The sequence below is a fragment of the Chanos chanos genome, chromosome 2, assembly GCF_902362185.1.
Source record: "Chanos chanos chromosome 2, fChaCha1.1, whole genome shotgun sequence".
Taxonomy (NCBI): Eukaryota; Metazoa; Chordata; class Actinopteri; order Gonorynchiformes; family Chanidae; genus Chanos; species Chanos chanos.
This window is the reverse complement of record NC_044496.1, coordinates 11,834,899-11,860,744: the sequence shown is the minus strand read 5'-3', so window position 1 is coordinate 11,860,744 and position 25,846 is coordinate 11,834,899. Positions and strand designations below refer to the sequence as shown.

General features: G+C 41.7%; 1 protein-coding gene across 2 annotated transcripts; it reads right to left on the bottom strand.

Annotated features, from left to right (window-relative positions):
• Positions 1-479: 479 nt before the first annotated feature.
• Positions 480-23,032, bottom strand: mtmr10 (myotubularin related protein 10). 2 transcript variants are annotated; one of them, XM_030766016.1, is made up of 16 exons: positions 22,782-23,032; positions 22,276-22,336; positions 14,112-14,248; positions 12,506-12,578; positions 10,365-10,507; positions 6,844-6,937; positions 5,609-5,756; positions 4,892-4,979; positions 4,544-4,632; positions 3,870-4,000; positions 3,263-3,332; positions 2,914-2,984; positions 2,637-2,809; positions 2,217-2,387; positions 1,510-1,692; positions 480-1,404 (listed from the first exon to the last, which is right to left on the bottom strand). In XM_030766016.1, exons 1-16 carry the CDS (start codon positions 22,836-22,838, stop codon positions 793-795), a joined length of 2,301 nt encoding a protein of 766 aa, XP_030621876.1. In that variant the 5' UTR covers positions 22,839-23,032; the 3' UTR covers positions 480-792. The 2 variants fall into 2 exon arrangements, with proteins under 2 accessions (XP_030621876.1, XP_030621877.1); XM_030766017.1 differs by having other exon boundaries at positions 2,217-2,348.
• Between the last annotated feature and the right edge of the window lie 2,814 nt (positions 23,033-25,846).

Genomic DNA, 25,846 nt, shown 5'->3' with positions numbered 1-25,846 from the left:
AAATAAAGAGACAGAAGAGTCTTTACCACAGATTTAAATTACAGCTTTTCTTTCTGCATTGCGTCACTTAATGCCATATTCTTCACAACACCTCAGTAACACCCATTTCAACGGAAAAGTGCTTCCTGTCGAGCGTAATTTCAGTGAAACGCAGAACATGTGTGCGAGTTGAGCATTGTAAAAATCAAATCAACATGTGCAATAAAACAAAACAAAACAAAACAAAACCAGTCAAATGCTAATGAATGGACAAATGACAGCTGAGCAGCCTTGGATGACAACATTTTAAGGACATCATCTCTTGACAATCACACTTAGGCCCGTCCAAGGGAACACCAGCCATTTGACCTTGATGTTTTTCATCAGCAAGTTGTCCTGGAGTGAGATTTACAGTGGCATAATGGACCACCACAGATGAGACTTGTCAGTCCTCAGAAAGGCTCTCACCCATCTGACTTTCACTGTGATGTGCTCGGGCTTGTTTCAAACCGCCGGTCCTGCAGTCACACGTACCTTCTCCTGAGCAAAACACTCCAAAAAAACAACAGCAACAACAACAAAAACCCTATATCAGCATTCAAAAGTCACTTCAGACCACTCACACTGAACATTCAATTTTTCAGCTATTTGACAGTGACTACCAGGGATCCTTTTTTTGCGTGACCTGTTTGCCCCACAACACCTTTTCAAACAGTTCACTAATGACTGTCAACCTCTGTGGTGACAGAAGTTTAAGAAAAAAACAAAAAAAAAACCAAAAGCAAACGTTAGACAATATTCACTGTTCTGCTTTCAGATTGTCTCATTGGCCAGTGTCTCGGTGGAGAGCCAGATCTTGGCTCCGTTGAGGAACTTGCTGAGCGGGGTTCCAAGGATGCCGCGGCGACAGAGGTTCCCCACGGGAGAGAAAGGGAAAGAGGAGCTGAGGTATTCTGGTGTGGAGGAAACCTGCGGAGATGAGGAAGTTGCCTTAAAGTACATTCTGCTGGGTTCGGCGCGTAACCCGCCCGGCGTTAACCCTGGGGTTTGGCCTCCTTTATACTGCCTCAGCTGGTTTTTAAGGATCTCAATCTCAGCTGTCAGCACCGAGAGCTTGTGAAAGGCTGTGATCGGACCTCCCTGTGGGATCCGGGCCTCGGGAACCCAGCGCAAGAAATAGAGTCGCCACAGAGAGAGGTGGGTAGGCAGGAGCTGGGGAAGCAGCATGCCCTGCAGGTCAGGGGGACGAGAGAACCAGTCCCTGACGAAGCATTCCGAAGGACTCTCCGCAGGTTCCCGCGGCTGGGAAAAGTCTGGCTTGAGCCGAAGCACCAGGGAACTTCGTCTGGGGAGGGTGTCGTGCACCCCCAGCATCCCGTTGCGTAAGCTGGGCGGCATTCCTCGCAACGTAGAGCTGTAGTTTTTCTGTGGGGTGAACAAAGTCACAACACGCTTTCATTTAGATGGATTTGAACATGGTTCATCTGTGTTAATGTGAGGGTTGGAGCGCGTCAGAGAGGGAGGACTGACCTTGGTGCGTTTAAACGTCCTCACTGTGCCGTTCTGCACGGATGTAGCACCCTTGCCAACATACAGTGGGTTGTTGAACAGAGTCTGGTCTTTAAGGGAGAACTGCTGTGACCAATCCCACACAGGCGGGAAGCGTAAAGCTTTTTCCTGCCCCAAAGCAATGCTTTTACTGCGGGCAAAATCCTGTTAGAGAGGAGAGGAAAATTATTCTCCCAGAGTATAGAACGCAGATACAACAGCGGCTATATTTTTGCAATAAGCTATTATGATAAACCACGTAAGAGCTTTGTTTGGAAAAAAATATTTATATAGGCACCTGAATTGGATTAATCAAAGCGAAATTGATCAAAATGGAATTGCATTGGGAATGAAAAGACAGATTTAATCCTCTGATAATCCACTCAGATAGTTGGATGTGAGCAATTAATGGCCAAACAAGTGAACAAGGCTATCAGAATACTTCCTCAATGGAAGACCTGCGTTCTGAAAGCACATGTCCCTTCATTTTATCACCATCAGGTTTAACCTGTTAGAAACTGCTTTATTCCCGTTTTGGTACTGACACATAAATGATGATCTCTCACAGAGCACACATTCAGCGTGCTCGCAGTTGAGCGCATACAGCCGGAATGGGTTCTTTGGGACTGTTGAAATATGGGGAGTGTGAGTGAAGGCAGCTGTGTGTTAAGATAAAGAGATGGACTCACTCTACTGTGCTCAGCTCTCTCCTGTGGGCAGTTGAAGAGGAAGGTGCTGAACACTGGGATCCACATGCTGTCACTCAGCATCGTCAGATACGTCTCTGTGAACTCAAAGGCTGCTGGGTACTGATTTAAAAGCTGCCACACACAGTCCAGGAAGAGTAGGAAGAGAGGAGACTGAAGAAAAAAGAAAAGGGGGGGGGGGGGGGGGGGGAGTATTAGGTAATGACCAGTTCAACTTTAGATATACTTAGCATGTTGGGTGTGCCCCGAAGCACCTTTAACATGTAATGTTGAAACACATTTGAAAGACTGTACTTAGAGGACTAATGTTATTTATGTCCATAGTTGAAGACTCGGGCAGAGGCACCAGGTGGTTTGAGGTAAATCATTAGTCTTAAGAGGCATTTCCTATAAACCTAATACCTCCTCTTTATCGTTCTTCTTCAGGTGGTTACAGCGGTCAAGGAACCGATGGCCGGCCATCACCCACTCTTTCTGCACCAGACTCTGAAAGCCGACCAAACTGCGGCAGTGAGGGTCCAACATGAGCTGCACCAGGGAAGCCACCACACAGTTCAGGTCCCTGTCTTCCTCCTCTGCACGGACAGACAGACAGACAGACAGACAGGAAAGAACGATGAGAGGGTGTTCCAGATGAAACTTCACAGAAGTAATGTGAGGACAAGAGTGTGTCATATACCTTGTAGAATGACTGAGGCCTGCTTCCCATCCAGTATGTACACCACCTCTACTGCTTGCCTTAGAAAAGCCCTGGGAACAAAAAAGAACAACCAAAGAAAAGTAAATACAAGTGCAAACTGTGCTCTGCAATAAAACACGACTGCGGCTCTACTTATCAGTCCTGTCATCGATAAACCTTGAAAAGCTGCCAATACAACATGTGTGTCTTCTAAAAAGATGTATCTTCCATTGGCTGGCTATGACTCCTTTTTTAAATGGGATTAAATGCAGGACAGTGTTGCTGGCAGTGAAATGTGAGAGACAGAGTGAACCTGTCCCCTGGCGCTGAATAAATATTTTTTTCATACCTGACATACTCCAACCATCGTGAGCTTTCCATGGATGACAGCCACTTTTCCTCAGACTCTTCAAAAGGGTCTACACACCCACACACACACACAGTCAAAGTAAAACACTCAGTGAGTCACAGAACCCAGGATAAATTGCGTCAAGATAAAACAACAGACAGACATCTACAGCAAAAGTAGAACAGGGCATTTGAAGTCTGGGCCTTAAACTCTTTAACTCATCCCCAATGAGGTGGTAACTTAAAGGTTCTGTCTATATCTGTGTGCGCATGTACACACACACACACACACACACACATTTGCTTAATAACTAGACTCATTTATTACACATTCTCAAATGCTTTCTAAAGTATTTTAATTCATAGAGAAAGTTAGTTTTACAACATAAGCTAAAATCTGACTATTTCCAGGTTCCTCAACCATAAAAAACCCCTAGAGGGCCTACACACCTAATTGAAAGGACATATCACTCATTTTAAATACAAGTATGTGCAACACATGTCAAGTAAATGGTGTGCATCTCTCTCTGTCTTAGAGCGCTGATTTATTCTAGGATAAGATTTAATCAGCTGTAACTGCCTAAACCAAAGAGTGAGGGTATACTCACCTATCACACAGATCTGCTTCAGTTTAACAAGAGCAGCCTGCACATCCTGGATGGTGGGCAGATTTTTCTCCAAGTCTGCTTTCACGACATCGCTCCGGTGTGGGTGGCTCTTGGTTATTGAGCTGCAAATCCTGTGCAAGAAGAGAGGAGGGGGGAAAAAAAAGACAAAAAAAAAAGACTTTGATATAAAAAAAAAAAAAATCAAAACCGAGGCCTTCTGGAGATGCTATGTGTTCACTTGGGTTTTGCTCTAGCTGTTTCTTTGAAACTTTGGATCAGAGATTTTTTGTATCTCACTGACAGTCTTGTTTGTTTGCTGTGCCAAAAGATGAGATGACGGTGCTGACACAGGCGCTACACAGCTCTAATTGAAAACACACATTGGAAGGGAATGCAGGACTTGAACTCAAGTCAGGGTTTTTAAGTAGAGTTTGTGTTCTCACACAGGCTAAACTGAGTTCACCGCCGAGGGACGACTGAGATACTCAAAACTAATAAGCGATGGTCCATAATCCATCCCACTCTTCATCGTCCGTCCACTTCACGATCCATCACCAGCCATTCTCTTCAAAATCATGCACTTAATGTTTATAACAAGTGGTCCCCTGCCACTTGTAGAAGATTAATCTCTCTCTTTCTCTCTCCCTTCCCTGTTTGCTTATTTCTGTCCTTACCTCTGGTCTACCTTCCTCTGCTGCAGGGGGTCGCTGATGCAGGCCATGCGGACCAGAGCGCTTCCATTGGGATGATTCCAGCACCACAGCTGCGCACGCACGCACACGCACACACACACACACACACACACACACACACACACACACACACACACACACAGGCAAAAATGATATGTATTTAGTTTGAGGGACGCACAGACGCAATAAAGAAAATCTTGATGAAAGAGCACGCTCTCAAAAGCAGAAGGACCATAACCGCTATCATTCATTCATACTTAAATTAAAACACGTCTCAAATAAAAGTATTTGCGTTGCAGCCCGCGCTGACATGGTGTGAGACAGACTTACAGGGATGCGCTGGGTGGTAAAATAGCAGGCATACTGCTTCAGGTCCTGATCCGCCAGAGACGCCGGAACCACAAAATATTCAGGGAGACTGCAAAAGATCACAAAACACTCATTTACCCTCACCAGTCAGCTCACAAAAAACAGCCTCCCCCATCACACAAGCTCACCCCTCTGCTTGGAAACCAGACAAGACCCCAAGGAAAAGCTTAAAGAGTCTTCTTTGTACACCAAATTTCATAATGTCAGTCTCTCTCTCTTTCTTTTCCTCTCTCTGGATTTATGCTGGTTATTTATGCAACAAAGGCACAAATCTCCTTTTGAAAAACTTCCTCATTTTTTATATGATTTATTTAATCATTCTCTCCCCTCTTTATTCCTGCAGTTCTGTGAAAAGAAAACAGCAAAGCAAAGCATTTGAGCTGCAGGATTTTTTAATAATGATGTACTTTATAGAGATTTAATTAAGCAACATTCATACACAGAGTCTGTGGCAGTAATATGATGCTAACAGGTCACACAAGGTAATGACATGTTCCAGCCACTGCACAAGTCTGTTGTGTAAACACTGGTCACAACAATGCTGGTTCTATGATTAAATGCAGCTTATGTTGTTAAATGAGCCAGATTAATCCTAATCCTAAACTTCCAATAATCTCCCCACACAAAAAGATACAAAGACACACACACACACACACACACACACACACACAGTCATACCTGGGTGAGACTATGTAGCTCTCATTGATGGAGCAAACTCTCCATTCTGCTGCTCCAGTGCGTTTGATCTCGCGGTCCCAGTCTGAGGGCCGGTCAAACATGGGCGTCTGTAAACCTCCTCCTGGGTCTACTCCATTCATCCGTTCACCTGGAGAAAACACACACACACACACACACACACACACACACAGGTGAGATGCCATAATTGTTTTGCTCTATCCAGTACCGTGCAGAAACATGTCACACATGCTTGATTTGTTACTGTTTCTCATTGATTTTCTACAGTAATGCAACCTCTGTCACGGTCCCATTCATTCTGAAACAACACACTGTTTCATTGCGATCACTATTGCCATGTCAAGACTAAAACTGAGTATCCATCATGTGAACAATCACAGATCAAGTCTAGACATGCTGGAGGGTGAAGGTACTGAAAGGGTGCACACTGCAAACAATGCCTCTCAGAAAGTAAATCATGATGTTGGAGTCTTAAATACTTGGAAAACCCCCCCCCCGAAACAAGCAGGGTTACCTAGTAAACAGTGGAAAAGGACACAGATCAAGAAACATTATCCCTAAAATTTTAACACAGGACAATAGGACAAGTGTTATTAAGATCTGATTCATAAAACATAGCGCCCTAACATATTCCCATTCCATTTCATATTGACTGAGCATAGTTGTCTTCACAGTGTTCGGTAGGATAATGAATCCCTTGAGGTGAAATACCTGTTTGGATAACATGGAGCTCATGGAATGGGTGTGTAAGCAGAAGCAGGCAATGTGAGACTATGGGTGGGGTGAACATTTATTTACCTTAACCAAAACACTGACATCATGGAGAAAGTGCTTAGGCTCACCTAACTAACATCACTGACATTATATGAACACTGGGTGTGTGTCCTCTCACCCTTAAGTGAGAACACTGGCACAGTTAGAGGCGTGTGAAGAATCGATCTAAGTCTCCAGACTAACACCAAAGAGGTAGTCTTTATACTAGGAGTGGTACAAATAAGAGCACTAAAACTGCACGAAACAAGCAATTTTACATGTACGGGTATTTCTGAAGCCAAGTCACATTATAAATGCACTGAAAAGTAAAGAAATTTTGGATGACAGCTTGAACAATGCTAAATGTGATCAGTGATTTCAAATTGTGAACCTCTGGCAAAATACTGAGACATGAGGAGTGTGTATTTGTCTGTGTCAAAATCTAGACCAAAGCGTCTGTTTACCTTGAGAGCCGTAGTAATGCTGCCCTACATACTCAAAGCCAAACAGCAACTGGGGATCTGCAGGATGAGAGTAATGGGCTATAGCCAGACAAACCTTTAAAGAGAGAGAGGGAGAGAAAGAGAAAGAGAGAGAGAGAGAAAGAGAGAGAGAGAGAAACACTTTTCAGAGACACTTAGCAGTCATTCAGACTCACATTACACAATAACATAACACAACAACACGCGAAGTACACAATATAACACACAAATGTACGGCTGCTCAGACCACAACCACACAACCCACGCAGACTCCATCTTCTAAGGTCCAGGTATTTGAGGCTATACTAAGACACCATAGTAAAACCAGAGAGGCTTGTGTGGGATTTTGTTCTGATCTGATATTATTCTTTGTGTCCATCTGAATACACCTGTTCCAGTCTTTGTCTTTTTTTCGTGTGGGAAGAGCTTTGGGTCAGCCTCAGAGAGATTTACTGTGACTTGCTGCCAGGCTGGGATGAGACATGGTCACAACCTACATATTTTACAACATAACCACAATATTCAGCATAGGCAAGAAGACACAAAATATCTTTTCCCTTATCGGTAGATGGTGTTGCATAAAGGGATATAAATGCAATACAAAAATAAAAATATCTCAAATCATCAATCTTAAAAAATAACAAAGCACAGATGTAACATAATTTGCCTTTGTGGTCTCTGAGTTGATCTCTTCGTTGGAACATGTTCATTTATGTCAGTCTGTCTGTTGCTAATGGATACAAGACAACTGAAATGAATAGACAATATTTGGGACACTTGATCCTTGCCAGAAGGGCAATCTAATTTGTCTTATGTGCATCTTGGGACAAAATGCAATAAAGTCTATGAGCTCTCCGATTCGCGTGTGGCAACTCTTTGTTTTAATGAAACCTGGAGAAGCTGACCTCAGAGAGGTTATTTCTTTGGAGAAAGCCAAGCTGATAGTATCCCAGAGACAGACACAACACAAAACAACAAAAAGATGAGGAATTCTGCATGTGTGTACATGCGTGTGTGCATGTGTGTGTGTATATAATTTCCTACAGCACAATAAGCTGTTCCAGAATTGGCTGGGTTCCCATTAGTCACAGAGGGAAATGTGAAGAAAGTCCCAGTTTAGCTCCTTCCAGTGATTACTCTATATCCATGTGAGTGGTGCAAAGTTAAATCCCACATCACCACCTCTCTCCAAAGCTCCCCCCCCCGGCCCCGACACACACACACACACACAACACATAAATATAGCTTTTCTAAGTCCCGAATGAAACTCGCTCTGAATAAGCAGTTAACACCATTGTTAAGGATTGGATTCCTTGCGAGTAGGCAAAAAGAGGGCCCAATAATGATGATACTCAATGTTCCTGCTCAATATGAGGCCAGTGTGAGTGCCAGGTCCCACTCACTCTCCTCAGCAGGGTTTTGACACTAATTGCGGCCATGTGGAGTGCAACATGCATGCTGGCCACTGATCTGAACGTGTGCGTGTGTGTGAGTGTATATATAAACTGGCACAGGCTGTCTGTGAGAAGCACTTGGCTTGGTCTTCATGTAAGCACCAAAGATTAGCATTCGTTTCCACCAGCGGAGGCGTTTACTATCAGTGAGCCTCGTGAGCGGAACTGCAGGATAAATGCATCTGTGTTTGCTGAGTGATCAGAAACTGAGCGAGTGGGTTTGAATGGGCTTTTTGTTCTGCTTGTTTTTGTGCCCCCTCTTTCTCTCTCCCTCTCTTTTCAGCTGGCTTGGTTTCAATCTGGCACCTTGCTTGACTGCCTACTCCTTCTCTCCCCCTTCTCTTTCACTCCGTCTCTCTCTCTCTCTCTCTCTCTGTGTCCTGCTCAATTTTTCCGTGAGGGCTTCAGCGGCTCAGAGAACTTGTGGAAGTTCAGGTAAAGTCCTTCTCTTCTACAAGTACACAGAAACTGAACCAGTGATTTACAGCCTTTTCCTTTAAAAGGAAGAGTTTCCTTTTCCTTAGTGTAAAACTCCCATGCAGCCTTGTTTTTCTTAAAACAAATAAAAAGACCACTGAAAGCACACCCTTACGATGACTAAGAATCATTCCCTGCATGCTGTAGCGGCCTTTCATCTTCTCACTGACTCAATTCAGAGGAATGACGTTTCAAGGAGACTTTAATGTACTACTTTTGTAGGGGGACTGTGACTCATGATCACAATGTGGAATGTTCATTTTACACTGTTTCCTAGCAACAGTGCAGCTGTTGTGAGGCAACAGGATGAGTGCGGAATTCCAAACACGTCATAGAAAGCGGGCTCTCCCGGCATAATCAAAGAGGTCAACAAAAAACACTCCCAGGAATGTCATCTAATTCGCAGGAGAGACAAGAAAAAAGTCAAATGCCAAAAAAAAAAAAAGAGAGAATGTTCTGTTATATTAGCCTTTAAAAGTTTGGAATGTATCTTAGTATCAAAGGTTTCAGTAAAGCCAAACCGAGACAAATGCCAAACTTTGTTATTTTCCCTCTAGGAAAATCCTAATTGATTTAGATATCAATGTCAGAGAAAGCCCGGAGATTAGAGGCTCATACAAGCACATTCAGTGGAGAGAAAGAGAAGTAACTTCATAAACTCTACCAAGGTCTTCTCTAGGCTAATTAATGTAACTGACACCTACAGCAGATACTGGAATGTACCCACATTATGTGTAGCCTATGAGACAAATGACATAAGAGCAGAAGGAAGAGCTTCGGCCCCCAGCAACATTACTTCCAGAGATACTAAATGAGACTGATCAGTGACTGGTCCTATAAGAAAGAGAGGACAGAATCACCTCTACATCACACTCAGTCTCAGGTGAACTGAAGGTGAGTGATGTGTTCTGATACTACTTCCACACGCAGAAAGACACTATTCTGATCTCTGCATTTAACCTTGAACCAGCCTGAAGGACAGAGACAATGAGACAAATAATGTCTAGTTTGACAGTTTGGAATCCCTCTTTCTGAAAACAGGAGGGGAGGAGAGTGGAGAGGAGAGGAGAGAAGAGGAGGAGGAGAAGGAGGAGGAGGAGGAGAAGGAAGAGTAAGAGGAGAGGAGAGGAGAGGAGAGGGGAGCTTGGTGCAACGGTTCAGTAAAAAGTCAGTATTGCTCTGTCTGTGTCTGTTTACATAGCAGACGGGATCAAGAAAGAATCACCACGGCATATAAATATTTATACTAGTCAAAACTGGCACTCACTGGACAACATGGATCAAACCAACCACAAACAGAAACTGAGAAATCTGTGAACAACGCTAGTTACTATGGGTGAGGCTTCTAAAAGCAAAATGCTCTTTTGAGTTTCCCTTTTTTCAGGAAATCGAGGTAGCACAGCTCAGTAAAGCATTAACTGGTAATCCTACACACTAATCTGTGTGCTGTCCCTGTGTGCAATTATCTTATCTATGGGTCTGTGTCCTGTAAGTATATTTTTTGTAAACACACAGCATAGCACATGTTCACACACATACTGCATGACCTTCTGAAGATCTGCTGACAGATACCTTCTTGGCGCTCTCGGGTCCAGCCTCGTCAAAGCGAAAGCGGACTATACGGAAGTCCTTACAGTACAGGATGAGTTCAGTGGGATTGAACTTCAGCTTCTGATTTGATCCAAGAACCTTCTGCTTCCCCTTGATGTCATTCACTGTTTAGACACAATAAACACATGGAGGGTAGGGTCTGTCAGTCAAAGCACTGATTTACCAAGCAAGACTTAAGATTAGCAATGGACTAAAGCTCCGTTAATAATGCAATACAGTAAAAAACAAAACAAAACAAAACAAAACAGTTTAATCCTTGTCTGAAAACAGCAAATCTCAATGAACAACTAAAAGGAAAGGTAATCTGTTTTTGTGATACACAAAGACTGAATACATAAACATATTGTGAACTACAAATACAATTAAAAGGACAGAAGACTTGTATATGGATATTTTCTCACATAACCATGCAAATTGATACTGATAACTGTGATAACAGTAGTGGAGGGAGACAATTTATTGCAGAATAAATTTTAGTAGCTTGGTTAAATTATGGTGGAAAAGTAGCACCTTTCTTTTCATTGGGGCTCTGTTCACATGACACTCATGTAGCTAGTCTTACTCAACCACTTCTCTTTCAGATTATGTCTGTAAGGGTTTTCACTCACAAATTCAAAGAAGTGAGAAGGAAGTGAGAAGCTCCTCAAATGCTGAATTTCTCTCTGACTCTTGGCAAAAAAAAGACCTTTATTTTGACTGGGGAAAACCCACATTAAAAAGTGTCATTATTTTCCATGGTCTAATGCTGACTTTCTTTTATTGGCAACTGCAAAAATATACTGATAGTGACAAAACAGTGAAGTAGCAATAAAGAGAATTAACTGTCGGCATAGGCACAGTGGACAACTGGGCCCAGCTGTACCTTGGTAAGTGGGGTGAAGGTATGAGCTACCACACCGTGTTTGCTATTCCAATGACATCATGAGTCATATGAGTGCCACATGGGGGAATATCCAAACCTAATGTGGATGGAATTTCTCATGGAAATGGTCAAAACTGAAGACAATAGCCTCTAAGTCATATGTCCCATTCATATGACCTACAAAACCTCTATTTGTTGTTCATGTCTCCTGTGAAATGTTCACTGTTTATTTTAGGTTTGTGTTACACGATACCTCTGAAGATCCAGTGCTCTAGATTCAGACCAATATAACTGTGGTGGTGAATAAGCTGTAGCTAAAACTGGACAAGTGTTTTTTCTGCCAAGCCTGAATGTCACATACAGCACTGTTGTTGAGGGAACAGACAAGCAGGAGCAAAAAAACAAAGCTTCACGCTCTACCAGTTTAGTACAATGGTTCCATGCTAGGGGGCTATGTCAGCACAGAGTGGAGCCAATGATCTAACACAAACAAGATTAATCCTAGCCAGGATTTCCAACCATGGACCTCAGACGGGGAGAATGACCTCACCTTCAGAGGGTCTAAAAACAGACAGGCTAACTGGGGAGACTGGCACCCAAACAGCTTGTGCTACACGGTTATTACGTGGAGTGGGGTAAGGTGTAAATAAATTAGATTATTAAGGTTATAGGCTATGCAGCTGAAATTCGGTGATCTCCTCAGAGCAACAGGAATGTCATAATGTTTTAAAAAGGATGGAGGGAGGGAGGGAGGGAGGGACAGCGGGAGGGAAACGGAGAAAGCGAGGGAACGCCAAGAAAACACAACCTGTCCATTGTGCATTCATTTTTTAGCTACTCCAAAAACATGTTATTTTCTGTTGCTGTTGGAAAGGATGAAGCAGTAAGGCAGTGCAATGTTAGCTGAGAGAGGAGAAGATTATGTCTGGTCTGACGGACTCTAAATCCGGAATCTAAATAGTGGGAAGTCTCCTACTTGCCTGTTCATTTTTCCACTAGCCAGGATGGTGTGTATCTTTGTGTCTGTGCGTGTTATACATTCACCTGAGCGGACCACATGGCAAATAGTAGGCTGGTTGGGTTACAGCCCTTAGCAATGGCATTAGCATCGAGCAAAATGTCACAAGACTGAGCCAGAATGTCAGGCAGTGCACTTGTAACAGAGCCCCCTGTAGCGTGTTTAGTTACACTGGTATTTGTATGAGCCCAAAAGTTCAGGTGCACTTTACGGACTTCTTACCTGTCACCACTTGTTCCACACATGCCAAGGGAATATCATGCTCTCCCAGCAGCCGGTGAGCACACTGAAACCTCTGGACACAAATAAGCAGACAACAAGGGGAAACACAGAAGTCAGGGACAAGGAATGCAAGAAATAACGGCCTTTGTGTTACGCGTAGCAGAAACGGTAACATGTGCCTCACATCGGGCTTAACACACAGTTCTGTCTTACTGTGTTGAACTCTTAAGAAATTGGCGAAGAATCTTAGAAGGATGCCTCTGTGAAATTAAATCATGACCTCAGTCAAATTAAACAGCGGTAACAATGGCAAAGCGTTCTGGATAAAGAGATTGTAAATTCATTTAGCTCTGAGGGTTTGTACTGATTAACAGTGTCGTTCAGGAAGACATTCCCTGTCAGCTGATCTCAGGGAATCATTAACGCTTTAAGCGAGCAGACTTTGACATCTTTGCCAAAATGAAACAAAACTAATAGGCTAAAACATTTACGATGGGTATATTACAAACACTACGTGTCTGTTTTTGTTCAGTCTCTATTAAATGCCACGAAACTTCTTAACAGATCATCTGCTGTTGAAAAACATGAGTTGACAAGAATCCATAATGCTTTGTCAGGGTGTATCTCAAGTTACAGGAAGATCTCTCAAAATCTCAGTAAACCCAGAGCTTTGGGGCAGCGTTATCACTTCCTGTAACATAAGCCTTTTTTTGCTGACTAGACACGGTGGCACAGAGCACGCAGCACACACCGTCTTGATGGAAAGACTGTGCAACTAAAGCATGCCTCGGAACATGTGATACGGTGACCACCAGAGGTGCGTGACATGGTCAAAAAAAAAAAAAAAGAAAAAAGAAAAAAAAAAAATCGCAATTGGTTTGACACATATGTCAAACTTGGTTTGACTGCTTTTTCAACTTATAAACATATAAGTTAACACCTCAGGTACTTCTTTTGCTATTGATGCTAACAGGCTAAAATGTCAAGTCAGTATAAAATTCAGATAACTTATTTTCAAAATAACAAAATGGTACAGGCTGTTCACAACTTATAAAAGGTATTCTCATAAGTGTCACGCTGGCAAAACCACCAGTAAATTGTTCTTTGGTTTAGTTCAGGCTGGCTTTTGTCTGTGTCTGTTTCTAATTGCATGGGCCTTTTTTTGCCCTGCATTCATCATAAGGTTCACTGTGCTGTCTGAGATACAAAGCGTAATGCCTGATGACATATCGTGGTAAAGGAAAATAATGAATGAGGAACAAGCAATGCATTCCACGACAGACTCGCATATCATGGGTACTGATTTAGGACGGTGATTACATTTTTGCCTGGATCAATGTTTGAGGTGTCCTGACATAGGAGTTCAACACCTACAAGAATAAAGGGTTTTCCTGTGTCATGGTGTAAATATATTTAATTAAATCACAGCCTTTTGAGGTTTAGTAGTTGCACTGGGCCATACTGTGATTTTGATTTTAAACTGATTAACTGTGCAGCCTTATTGACCACATCTTCAGTAGAACTGTCTTCCATAATTCACTTCGGCATCACGTTAGTCCATCTCTAATTAACTACACAGCCAATGACTCAGTCACCTAGCGCTTACCTGCTGTGGCAGGGAATCATGGGTAACGAAGGACACTTTGAAATTGGTGCATATCAGCTTTCCCCAGAGGTCATCCTGGCTGCTGTCTGCACCGATGCACTTCCGCGTAAAGTTGACCTCATTCACCACAATTTCCCCTGTCAAACCAAAGAGAGGAAGCAAGAGGAACAGTCATACAGAGATAAAACTGAAGCAGGAAAAGCAATTTAAAATGGAATCACTGAAAATATACACAGACTCCTTTAAATGTCTCTATGTATCCCTCAGGTATCGGGTCACAGGGAAAAAAACGCAGCAGAGAGAATCTCTTTGTTCATTTAGATGATGCATTTAAGCCGATGAAGAAGTGAAGGAACTCTAAGATGCACACGAGGAGATCTGTGTTTGTCCATTTAGTGAGTCAGTTTCAGGTTTCCTGCATGGAGCCAAAGCTATCCTGTTACCCTCCTAACAACTGATCTAAGCATTTGAGCATTTTAGGCCTTAGGGCACACAGCTAATGATCCTCACATGGAAATACCTGAAAGACACAGGGGACAAGGGGACGGGGAGGGGCTCATCTGCTCATGGAGGGTCAGCCTTACTCTGCAAACCTATATATATATATGTATGTTTTGACCTTTCTTCCCCCTCCCCTTTACTCTCACTACCTGTGAAAAAGACAGAGCCTCTTCTAACCAAATGACGTCTGCGTTATGTTCTTTCAGTAAACCTGTAGGCCTACTCATACATCCTTCTCTTCCTCACCCACTTCTTTCTTGGGTTCTTTCCATTACTCCCTCATCTCTCACTTTTGCATGTCAGCACTGAACACTCTCTGAGTGTTTAGTTCTCATTTCCATGGAGAAGTGACCCAGAGTGATCTTCCCTGCGCAGGGTTTTCCCTTTCCGCAAAAAAACAGCCATCTCCAATTACTCACTAGACTTAGCGACCCATCGTTGTGAAGGGCTGCATTAATCAAACGGGAGCTAGTGAGTCAAAGAGCTGATGCTGAGCCATGATTTATGCCATTAGCGAGACAGGGTTCATGCACGCAGCTCAGCTAATTATTGAGGACCTCGGAGGGAAACACCAGGCAGCATTAACACACACAGTCTGGGTGTCCCATCTGTCTGTCTTGTTCTTAAGCAGCAAAATAATGCGCGGTTAACAGAAACAATCTGCTGCCATCACAGAACTCTTTATCAACTCCTCACACCCCAGTCTGCTCAAACGCAAATGTAGACACACACACACACACACAAACACACACACACACACACACACACACAGGAAAAAAAAAGCAAAGTGTTTATCAAAGACAGGTGTATCCAGTCCTAACTGGGCTTTGAGGTGCCCATGACTTCAAGCCAGTTTTACTGGTTTTCTTGTTTCCTGTAGATGTTCAGAGAAGACAGGGGCTTTCATTGTTTATTCTCAGAGATTCGTGTTTGTGGACCAGCAGAGTGAACCTAACTCTGTGTTGTTACGCTCTACTCTGAAAATACAGATTAAATAATTTGCAGATCATATCTTGCAAAGATAACCAAAAGGTATCACCACAGTTTCTACCTAGACAGTAGTTGCTATGCGCTGCTAGAACCAATATGTAAATAATGACAAACACCCGATAAAAAGTGTGACTAAAGACACCTTTGCAATACATGAAACTGACTGTATGTTAAACTATTCTGAGAAGTATTGCTTGGAGAGAGAACAAGAGCAGAAACTTGTGTTTTAATGCATGGGAACGGAGGACTCATGAAAGAGAGAGAGAGAGAGAGAGACAGACAGACAGGCAGACAGACAGACAAAATAAAGCACAAACACAGAAATCAGCAGAGTAGTTGCCCCAGCTGTGAGCACTTAGTCTCTTGGTGAGGCAGCATGTTTGTGTCAGTGAAACTGAAACACAGGCTGGTTCTGCCTAAACAGCTGGGACTGCTTAGAAAGAGGGTGTATTCCACAACTTGAAAGGTTGTAGAATGTTGCAAGCATTTCTGTTTCTCGCTGAGATACAACTCCCTCTATATATTTTTAGTTCTATCTCATGGCTTGCAATGTTTATGAGTCCTGAACAGTGACCAAGGAAACAAAAAGGCAGATTTAGGCCAAGTCTGTTCTGGAAAACAAACACAACAGGATGGGAAAGCACTACTTTGCCAAGCAAGTGTTAGCATCTGATTGTTAGCTCCTCTGAGACAGAACGAGGCTAACTTAGCAACTTCATGACCAGATAAGGATTTCACTACACAGAGAGAGAGAGAGAGAGAGAGAGAGAGAGAGAGAGAGAGGGAGAGAGAAAGAGAGAGAGGAAGACAGAGCAACAAAGAGAGGGAGAGAAAGAGAAAACTGTGTACTTCCACTCTGAGTGTGGTGAAACCGTCTGTAGTGCACCACTGATGGAAAGAAGCTAGAAGCTTGCTAAAACGATCGAATGGCAGCTAGCTTTGCATGTGAGACTTACAGTTTCTACCATGCAAACAAAGTGTTTGTTTCACTCTGAGAAAACTTCAGACGGTTTAAAAACAAACTAAGTGTGCTGCCCGTGGACCCCCCCGCCCCTCTTAAAAAAAAACAAAAAACACACACACACGTACTCTCTGACACAGGCTGTCTCTCTATGCAACCACACGTTTGAGAGAGGGATCTGTTTTTAAAACCGGAGAAGAGCTATCTTGATACCGCATCACGGGTATTTGTAATTTATCTGTGGTGAAGAGTCAAAAAGAGAGCCCAGTCTTGTCTCAGCGTCCCATGTCTTTTAAACACGCTTACTGTGGCCTAAAATGGCACGCACTGTGGATAGGTGCTTGAATCTAAATCTAACACATAGCCTACCCTCATCCGTTTTACCCTGCACAAATATATACATAGACTGCATGCTCTTGAGAATTCATATCCAAACATAGAGACCTGCACTGCCTGTGATGTGCCCTCCCCGATAAAAAACAAAACAAAGGAAAAAACAGACAGACACATACACTCTCAGGTGGTGCCTCTGTGTGATCAGCATGTGATCTTAGTGACTAGCAGACACTTTTCTCACTTCACAGCTTATTTTTCTTGTTAAGGATTAATTAGAACCCGCCTGCTCTCACTGAAAGTCTACAGGGCTGTTTTGTGTTTGCATGCAATGGTTCAAAGTACTGACCACAATGAAAGAGACAACAGTGATGGAATGACAATAAAAAAAAAATTTAAAAAAAAATTCTGGGATTTTAAATGGAGCCAGAATGTTCAGTTCCAGGAAAATTACCTGCAGTTTAGGATTCCAGTGCATTATTTACTTCCCTGTGAGAGTAGAATGTCTTCCTCCTGGATTATTTACTTCCCTATGAGAGCACAATGTCTTCCTCCTAGATTACTGTGCTTATAGATACTCAACTACACACACACACACACACACACATACCACCTTCCACATGTACACAGCATGTGACTCCATCATTCTCTGGAAGCACGAATCAGCTTGTATGCGGAAGTAGGAATTAGTTTCTGTGTCAGAACTGTGGACGATGGAATGCAGAAGCACTGGAATCTATAAAGCAAATACATAACAATGCAATGTGCACATAACACATGCCTAGCTATGTCTAAGCTTAGAGCATGAAAAACACAACGCTTTACTCATGGCCTGTGGAATGAATATGAACATGATGCAAGCCACTGTGGTCTGTAACTGCTCAATTAACCACCACAGGGACGATTAATGTACACAAGCAAAGAAAAAGACCAGTAACAAAGACTGATAAAGATGAGAGCATTTGGAAATTCAGTGTGTAATAGTATAAGATAACACTGATTCAGGATCAGGATACGGTATTACTGACCAGTATTACTTTGACATAAACTGCTGAGATCACTGTTCTGCTGGTTCTACCACTGTTCTCCGGTCAGATTAAGCTTTCTGCCACCAATGTTTACTTTGTGTTATTTCTCACATTCGCAAGCTATACACACAGACAACTTGTTTATGATGCCTGCCGGGGAAAGAAGAGGGAAGGAGACTTGAGCACACCTGAGCGTTTATTTGGGAACGTCAACAGGATGCTGTTTAAAATCAACTGCCATCTTACAGGTTCTTTCTATCGCTGTGTGCGTCTCCAGCTGGACTGAAGTCTAAGGCACCTCTTAAAATAACACCATCGAAACCCCAAGAGCAAATAATTTTCTCATCACTTAAACCACAGCTTGGCCTGGCTTCCTACATCACTCTTCCTGTTAAAGAAAGGTGGCCTGTGTGTGTGTGTACGTGTGTGTGTAAGAAAGTCAGTCTTAGGCTGTTGCACTGCACTCCAGTTCAGACAGCTGAATACAGGGTCTACAGACTCAAAGCAACCACCACTTGGTTCCTAACCCTCTAGGATTAAGCAAAAGCTTGTTTGTGATGCCGACAGTGAGAAAAGTACAGGGTCAAACAGAGGCTAATACAAGAGTAGACACGTGCTGATGCACTCACTTCAAATGATCCAATTTGTGTTCATACGTTGAGCAGGTGTATGGCTCTGTTAATACCGCCTTCGTCACGCACTGCTCAGGTTAAGCAAGACACTGTCCCTTGTTGGGTAATGCTGGGGATCTGCAGCGACAGAATGTGACTATGTGGACAACACCATGAAAACATCTAATGTAGAGTTTGCTGCGACCACTGATGTGTTGTGGGGTTAACCAAAGAGTCATAACTTCAAAACACAAGAATGATCCCTGGGTTTTTGGTGTTTAGACAAAAGCTCCAAGCTCTGCTAGACAGACATTAGCTCTGGGCCTACTTTCTTGTGTGTGTCTACATTTAAATGGTGAGTCGAACACATACACACACCATTTGTAAATTCATATGAGATGTTACTATAGGAGCAAAGTTATCATATAAGTTTGAAGACTAGTCTGGGAAAGAAAAACTTGAAAGCAATGTGAGGTAAACAGAAACTGGGGGTCAGGGAAGAAAAAGAGAAAGAGAGAGAGAATGGATGAGCAAGAAGCAGAGACAAAGTATGAGAGAGGGAGAGAGAAAGAGAGGGGGAGAGAGAGAAGACAGTGGTCATGTTTTGTTGCGATGACTCTAGCCCTATGTGACCTGAGTCTGTTATATGCGTTGAAGTCTTGAATAGAGCATTCAGTGGGTGGACATTCTGAAAGGACATATTCAAGTCACGTACCCACACAGCGGAGAAGAGGGCCCAGAAAACAAAGCTAAACTCTCTGTTATCGGATTGCTCTTGCAGAGAGAACTCACAGGAATCCCTCACACTATCCCTGGTTGGCACTGGCTTATACAGGACATCTCAAGCATAGAGAAAAGCTGGAATGTTCCACTGAAAACGTATATTGTGCTAAACTGGAATAATCATCCAAAGACTAATAGTAAAATAATTAGGGCTCTCACCAAATTAAGAATAACAAGCCTTTGTGGCTTAACAAAACTTCTTAAGTACTCTTCCTTCACGTTAAATAAGCACAGTCTGATAAGCGACTGCAACCAGTCATAAACTGAGAGCTCTCTTCTAAGGTTCACTCTGCAAAAGGCCACATGTTATAGCACCTACAATAAAAGAATGATAAAGAATTCAAATCTAGTACAAATACACTTGCCTTCTGGGTTCTAATGGTTCCTATGCCACAAAACATTAAGTCACAATGTGTGCGGTTGTGAGGCACTGGGTCACTTTAACAGTCAAAAGCACGAAACAAATTTATTCAAGTCAATGTCAACAGCAAGACAATCACCATTTAACATTATACACACCATTCTGGGTGGAGTATGAAACAATTATTTCAACTCTTTTTTTTTTTGCAATGTAGATGGTCCTTTTAAATCAAATGGTATTTCCTCTAACTTTTACAGATGCTGGACTTCAATACCTTTTATTTTTTATGTCATGTGTTATTGGGCGTCTAACTAACTACACAAGAGGACATTTATTATCCTAACACAATTTAAAGGAAGAGCCTAGAGCTCATGTCTTTGCACTTTTTAGGAGTTTTAAATGGAGAAACATCAAAGTTTCATCCACACAGTTTTTTTTAAATACCTGTCTAGTAAATTGCATCTCTCCATTTAGCCCAAATCAGCTTCCTGGCCTATATCTTTATGCTAGTCCGTGTCAATAGCTTGTTCTACCACACTAATCTGCAAAAACTGACAACAAAAACAGTTAAATATAGGTCAAGTAGTATGGGTCTCAATTATCACCACCGTAGCCCTATAAACAACCATAAAACATGGGAGGTTTAGCTTTCTTTTAAGATTCCAAAGAGAAAATGTTTGGTGTGTCTATTTTGGAAACAGGGAAGGTCCATCTAGCGTGACTTAATTATAAGGAGTGAAGGATTTAAAGGCAAACCCCTCCTTAGGCCCCTAAATGTTACAACTACTAACTTTCTGGGTTAGCTTGTTTTCCTCCGACACTAGCATTTCAAGGGAAACAGAGGCTGCTCCTTTTCCTTTAATCTGTTAAAACAAGGGCCTGCTTCTTGATAATCTTCCATTACATCACCCAGAATATGTGGCTTCTTTTTTTTTTATTTTTTTTTTTTTATCAAAATGCTATTTCAGGTGGCAGCTTGAAAAAAAAAAATCAGTTTAAAAATGTAACCGGAAACCTGAGACAAAATAAAAGATTTCAAAACTTCTCTACGACTTGATGCTCATGCTCAAACAAGCCTTCAGAACATGCATCCTGTCTGATAAGACCACATAAGACCAAAACCAGGACTTTCAAAATCCTGTCCTAGAGACCTGTTCTTTTGGTGTAACCAAAACACTGTAGGTTTGCACTGGCTGAAGAGTCCACCTATCTTCTTCCCAGGTAAAAATTCTGAGGCGAGGAGGACAAACCAGCAGGACCCTGGACTCCCTGCACTGGATTTAAGGAATCCTTGTTTAAGCGTTTGTTTGTGCCCAACAAATCTACCGCAGAAAAGGCTACATGACAATGGGAATAACCAGTGGGTATTTTAAAGGGCAAGGATTTAACAGAGAGACTTAGAAAATATAATGGGTTGGGTACAGCAACTATGACACATCTAGAGTGTATCACTTGAAGCACCAAATGCTAAAAACTGCTGCTCTTCATCTCCTCCTCAGAAAAAAAACAAAACAAAAAAAAACAAAACAAAAAACAACAAAAAAAAAAAAATATGCGACATAGATCACAGTAAAGGCAAAGATTTAAGAGAGATTCACACACTAGCTTTTCTTATCAGCCCACAACCTTAACCTGAGAGATCGCTGTTATGTATACTTTCCATCTGAAAATATAAGGTCAGCACTTTCCGATATTAGTCCGGTACCCAAGCTGTTTTAGGGCTAAATATATTCAGGAAACCATGGCATTCTCTGTCTTCCACAAGGGAAGCAATGCATGTCAAACATCCATAAACATAACCAGCCTCAAAACCCAAACATAACAAACTAGGACACATCTAAGACACTCTGCACTTTAAGCCACAGATTAAAAATTCAGAGCGGACACAAGCGCAGGAAATGGCTATGACAAGACTCTGTTCCGCACACAGGAAGCACCTTTTGTGAATATCTTATTCAATGAATCATTTAAGACATGAAAGAAACTCTCTTCTTCACTATGGTTGGTGCATTTACTTTTAGCCTGAATGGAAAGATTGTCAGCTCAACATTTGCACAAAGCCATTGTTATCCAAATCATGTGCAGTTGACTGCAGCAGTGAGAAGGCTGAGAAACTGAATTGCCATGGAGACCGACAGACAGTCCATAGACAGCCTGTGGCAATGCAGGATAGAAGTGGTGGAAGGAATTGAAGGCAGGTTGTACACATGCAATGTTCTCACAAAGATGAGTTTGTGCATTGTAAATGCCTTTCTAAAACCACATACCCATCACACACTTTAAAAATTCCATGTCAGACTGAAATGTTTCAGTCCCAAAACGATGGAAGATAACCACACATACACAGAATTATACCTCAGCTTGAAACCCATGTTGATTTGCTGGTGCTTTAAATAAATATTTGTATTTCTATCAACACAAGTATTATTTGTGAATAAATATTGTCTGAGCCACATTTACAATATTTATTTGACAACCAACATGTTAAATTTTGGGGCAGAGGGTCTGTAAAATAAAGTAAAAGTTTGCTGAAAACAACATATCCCTGTCTACAACAAACAGTCAAATGATTTTAATGTAAAAATTGAAAACTTACCTGGAAGCAACTTGGCCTCTAGTTTCTTTATGGTGATCTGGGGACTCTTCTTCAGTTCAGTCTGTGTAATGTCACAACAGTCAGAAAAGCAAACCTTAAGAATACTGTACATATGCATTTGCACTCTGTAGTATTTCTTTCACACTCAGACTAGGTTTACATAAACAAATGCTAGACTGAACTAATACCATGTAATCTGCTCATTTGTCATGGATGTTCATGTAAAAAGTTTTTGTTTTCCTACAAGCGGGGCACACAGACCAACACCAAAGTTAACTATAATACTTCCTAGAGACGCTCTATTTCATGGTTTGGATTATTTCGTGTTATGCCAATGAAAGCATGAATAACGGAATAACATATCTCCTTGTGCATCATTTGACTGTCGTTGGCTGTAAACGTCGTATGGTTGTGGAAACATCTGCTTATTACTGAAAATTCAAATGAACGTTAAAGTCTAGCAATAAGCGAGTACGAGTTAAGCAAACTATTTATTCTTTACTCACCTGTACAGGGGGAAGATAAGACTTAAACGTCGGCTTCACGGGTTTCCCAGAAAACATGCTTCAAGCTTGACAGCTACCGCTTACTGGTACAATTTCAGCGGACAGATCAGCAGAATAAATGGCGCAAGGTGTGCCAAACCACAATACAAAGTTTGGTTAGATATAATTTTTTCCGGCTGCACCTACAGCCTACATAACCACCACCAGCTAAATTAGCCAAGAGCTTTACCCAGTCACAAAGCCGGACAGCTAGCTTTATAAGTACTCGTATAAAATTCAAATAGTGATGTTTTTCACGAAAAGAAACTTGTCGCACTAGCAGACTCTTGTATCTTCTTTTGCACACTTTGCCCCTTGGCTAGACCAGCTAGCTATTTAGCAACGTCACAATTTGACCAGAGGACTTCGTTAGCAAGCTAACTAACATTTAGCAGGAGGACTTTGGCAAGCTAGCAAAAGTAGGTAAACGGGTTGTCAAAATCCCTCAACTTTCTGTTCAGCTCAGTCAGCGTTAGTTCGAATGCTGATATCCGTGCCATTTTGTGATTTGTAAGAATCAGCACTGAAGACGAGACGGTGAAAGGTCTAGCAAGCAGTCCACATCCTAGCATCTACTCGAACCGAATGAATTCATATGAGCTAACATGTCTTTGCAAGTGTGTAACCCAGAGTTAGAGTGGGAATGTCGTAGCCATGTTTACAACTGGGAGGAGTAGGGAGACAGCCCAGCCCAGAACGTGCATCTGTGGACACACACACACACAGACGGAGGGGGAGAGGGAGGGAGAGAGAAAGAGAGAGAGAGAGAGTGAGAGTGGGTATGTTATGGCCAGTATGGAAGAATAACTAACAGATATTTATGGAAAAAAGAGAAGTTCATTTTAAAAAGTAATAAGTAATTTTTCAACTTTTCTTTTCTGTAATTCTGTTCTTCTTTATTTATTTGGCTCTTTGACTTTGCAGTGGATCCATTTCGACTAAATGTCTCTGTCCCTGACCAGCAATTCTGACATGCTCGTAACAAGCAATTTCAAAAACGAAGCCAGGTTCTCTTGCTTAGTCTATGAATTTATGGTTTGGTAAAAGTTGCAGTTCATATTTTGATATACAATGGATGTATTCCATATTTCTTTTAGCAGATAGATATATGTATTTTAATAATCCTTTCCCAATCAAGGCAAGTAAAAGCGTAAGTTACGATAAATTGAATTGTTTGCTCTTTATTTTGTAAACTAGAGCGCCCTCTGCTGCCCCGATATTGCCGTTTGCTACATATCATGTTTTGTGAGGTAACGTGCAAGTAAATACTGTGATAGGTTTTATACGTCCGACAGCCAAAGTGCAGCAGAATACAGCACGTTACATCACCCACTTCACTTAAACATCTGAAGACATTGAAACATGTCAAACTCAAATAATAAATAATAAACAATCGTAACCGTGCTAATAAATAATTACCACGATGATGTTTTATAAACTGAGCAGGATTTTTCGAAGTTATGTTTTGTTGCCTTAGGCTTCAGCAGGTCCAAAACTTAATAAATCTGACAAGTCAGATGAGGACGGTACCGTTCTTGTTTGTTAATTTGTATGTATGTAGGTAGGTATGTATTTGTTTGTTTGATTGACTGTTTATTAATCATGTGTTTTCTTTTGCTTTAATACGTTGAACACGAGGTGTAATACGCAATATAATCGATGTGTGACGATTTAATCTGCATGGATTCACCAGTTGTATGGATACACTCCAAACTAGGAATCATAACAAAAATAGGCATATAGACAGCCTCTATATGGGAGCCCTATCTGACAGCAAAACCAAGATGTGTGAAAAAATAGAGCAAATTAAGAGAAATGACAGGCAACACCAGGGAGCTGTTTCACAAAGTGTACAGATTTATTTCCAAAGATTGAAGTAAGCAGTAAGTAAAAAAAAAAATACAGCAAAAGACAAACGAAAACTAACAGCAAAACATAGGAACTACTGAGAAATAAATTCAGGATAACTGTCTTAATGAAGCTCAGTGACACTTACTATAACTCCCAACAGATCATAGTTTTAACAGAAAGCTTTATTTCACGTGCATAGTAACCGCGGTCTGCCTGGTGAAGTCTCTATGTGATTGCAAACGTTTTATGTTGGTCAATACTTAGACCTTGAAGGTTGCTGATTTTGAGAAGGACTCCAGAGTCATTCATTTTTTTTTATGTTTTAGATCTATTTCAGTTTAAAATGAAACAGCTTATATTTAAAGTATCTAATTAGTAGACTGAGCTGAGGTGAAGCTACCTGACAATGTTGCAGTGTTTTTTTGTTTGTTTTGTTTTGTTTTGTTTTTTACTTGAAACCACTGTGATAATGTTACACTTAAGTTCTGAAGACACTAGGATCAATAAAACATTCCAGACATTATTTCTCTTTAGCAACCAGATATTTAATAATCAACTGTCATTCCTGATCACCTCATATGTTAAGTCATTCTTAGAGCTGTTGCATTCTCCCTTTCTAATATCTATGTGAGTGCTGCTTCTCTGGCTGTGTTTGTCTCCTGCTGAAAGTGGGATTACAACTCAGCAAAGTCAAAATTATTCATAATGAATTGATAAGTTATAGGAAACATTAGTGGGAAAGTATGCAGAATGCAGAGTACTTCTCAAAACGACTGTGCTTTACGTCCTCCCATGGACCTGACAATTTCAGGGTTTTCAATTTCAGGGTTTTCGGGAATCCCTGCTACCCCTGCAAATAAGTTGGCCAAAATGACCAGAACAGCCGGAAGAGCTCCCTCCCAAAAGTTTTCATCATTTCAACAAAGAGAACATTGGTGTTGCTGAATCACACATACAGTAGGTCTGTCTTTAGTGAAGGACTGTCTCAGCTGGCTGCTTAAACCCGTAGTCCAGCGTTTGTCATCAGGTCCATCTTGATATTTCCCATGCATACGTTCATCCTGGAGATGGATCACTGACTTGAGTATCCACTGCTTGTCTCAGCCCCAATATCTCCTTATTGCTCAGATAGACAGTCAAACTGCAGTATACAGCTCCTGTTTCACCCAACCTTC

Bases quoted from the DNA above. Each gene is read 5' to 3' on its own strand.
- mtmr10 (XM_030766016.1), bottom strand. From the start codon at position 22,838: ATGTTTTCTGGGAAACCCGTGAAGCCGACGTTTAAGTCTTATCTTCCC. The intron at 3,333-3,869 runs GTGAGTATACCC...GTGGGTGTGTAG, and splicing joins GAAGCAGATCTGTGTGATAG to ACCCTTTTGAAGAGTCTGAG. The intron at 1,693-2,216 runs GTGAGTCCATCT...CCTCTCTAACAG, and splicing joins AGAGAGCTGAGCACAGTAGA to GATTTTGCCCGCAGTAAAAG.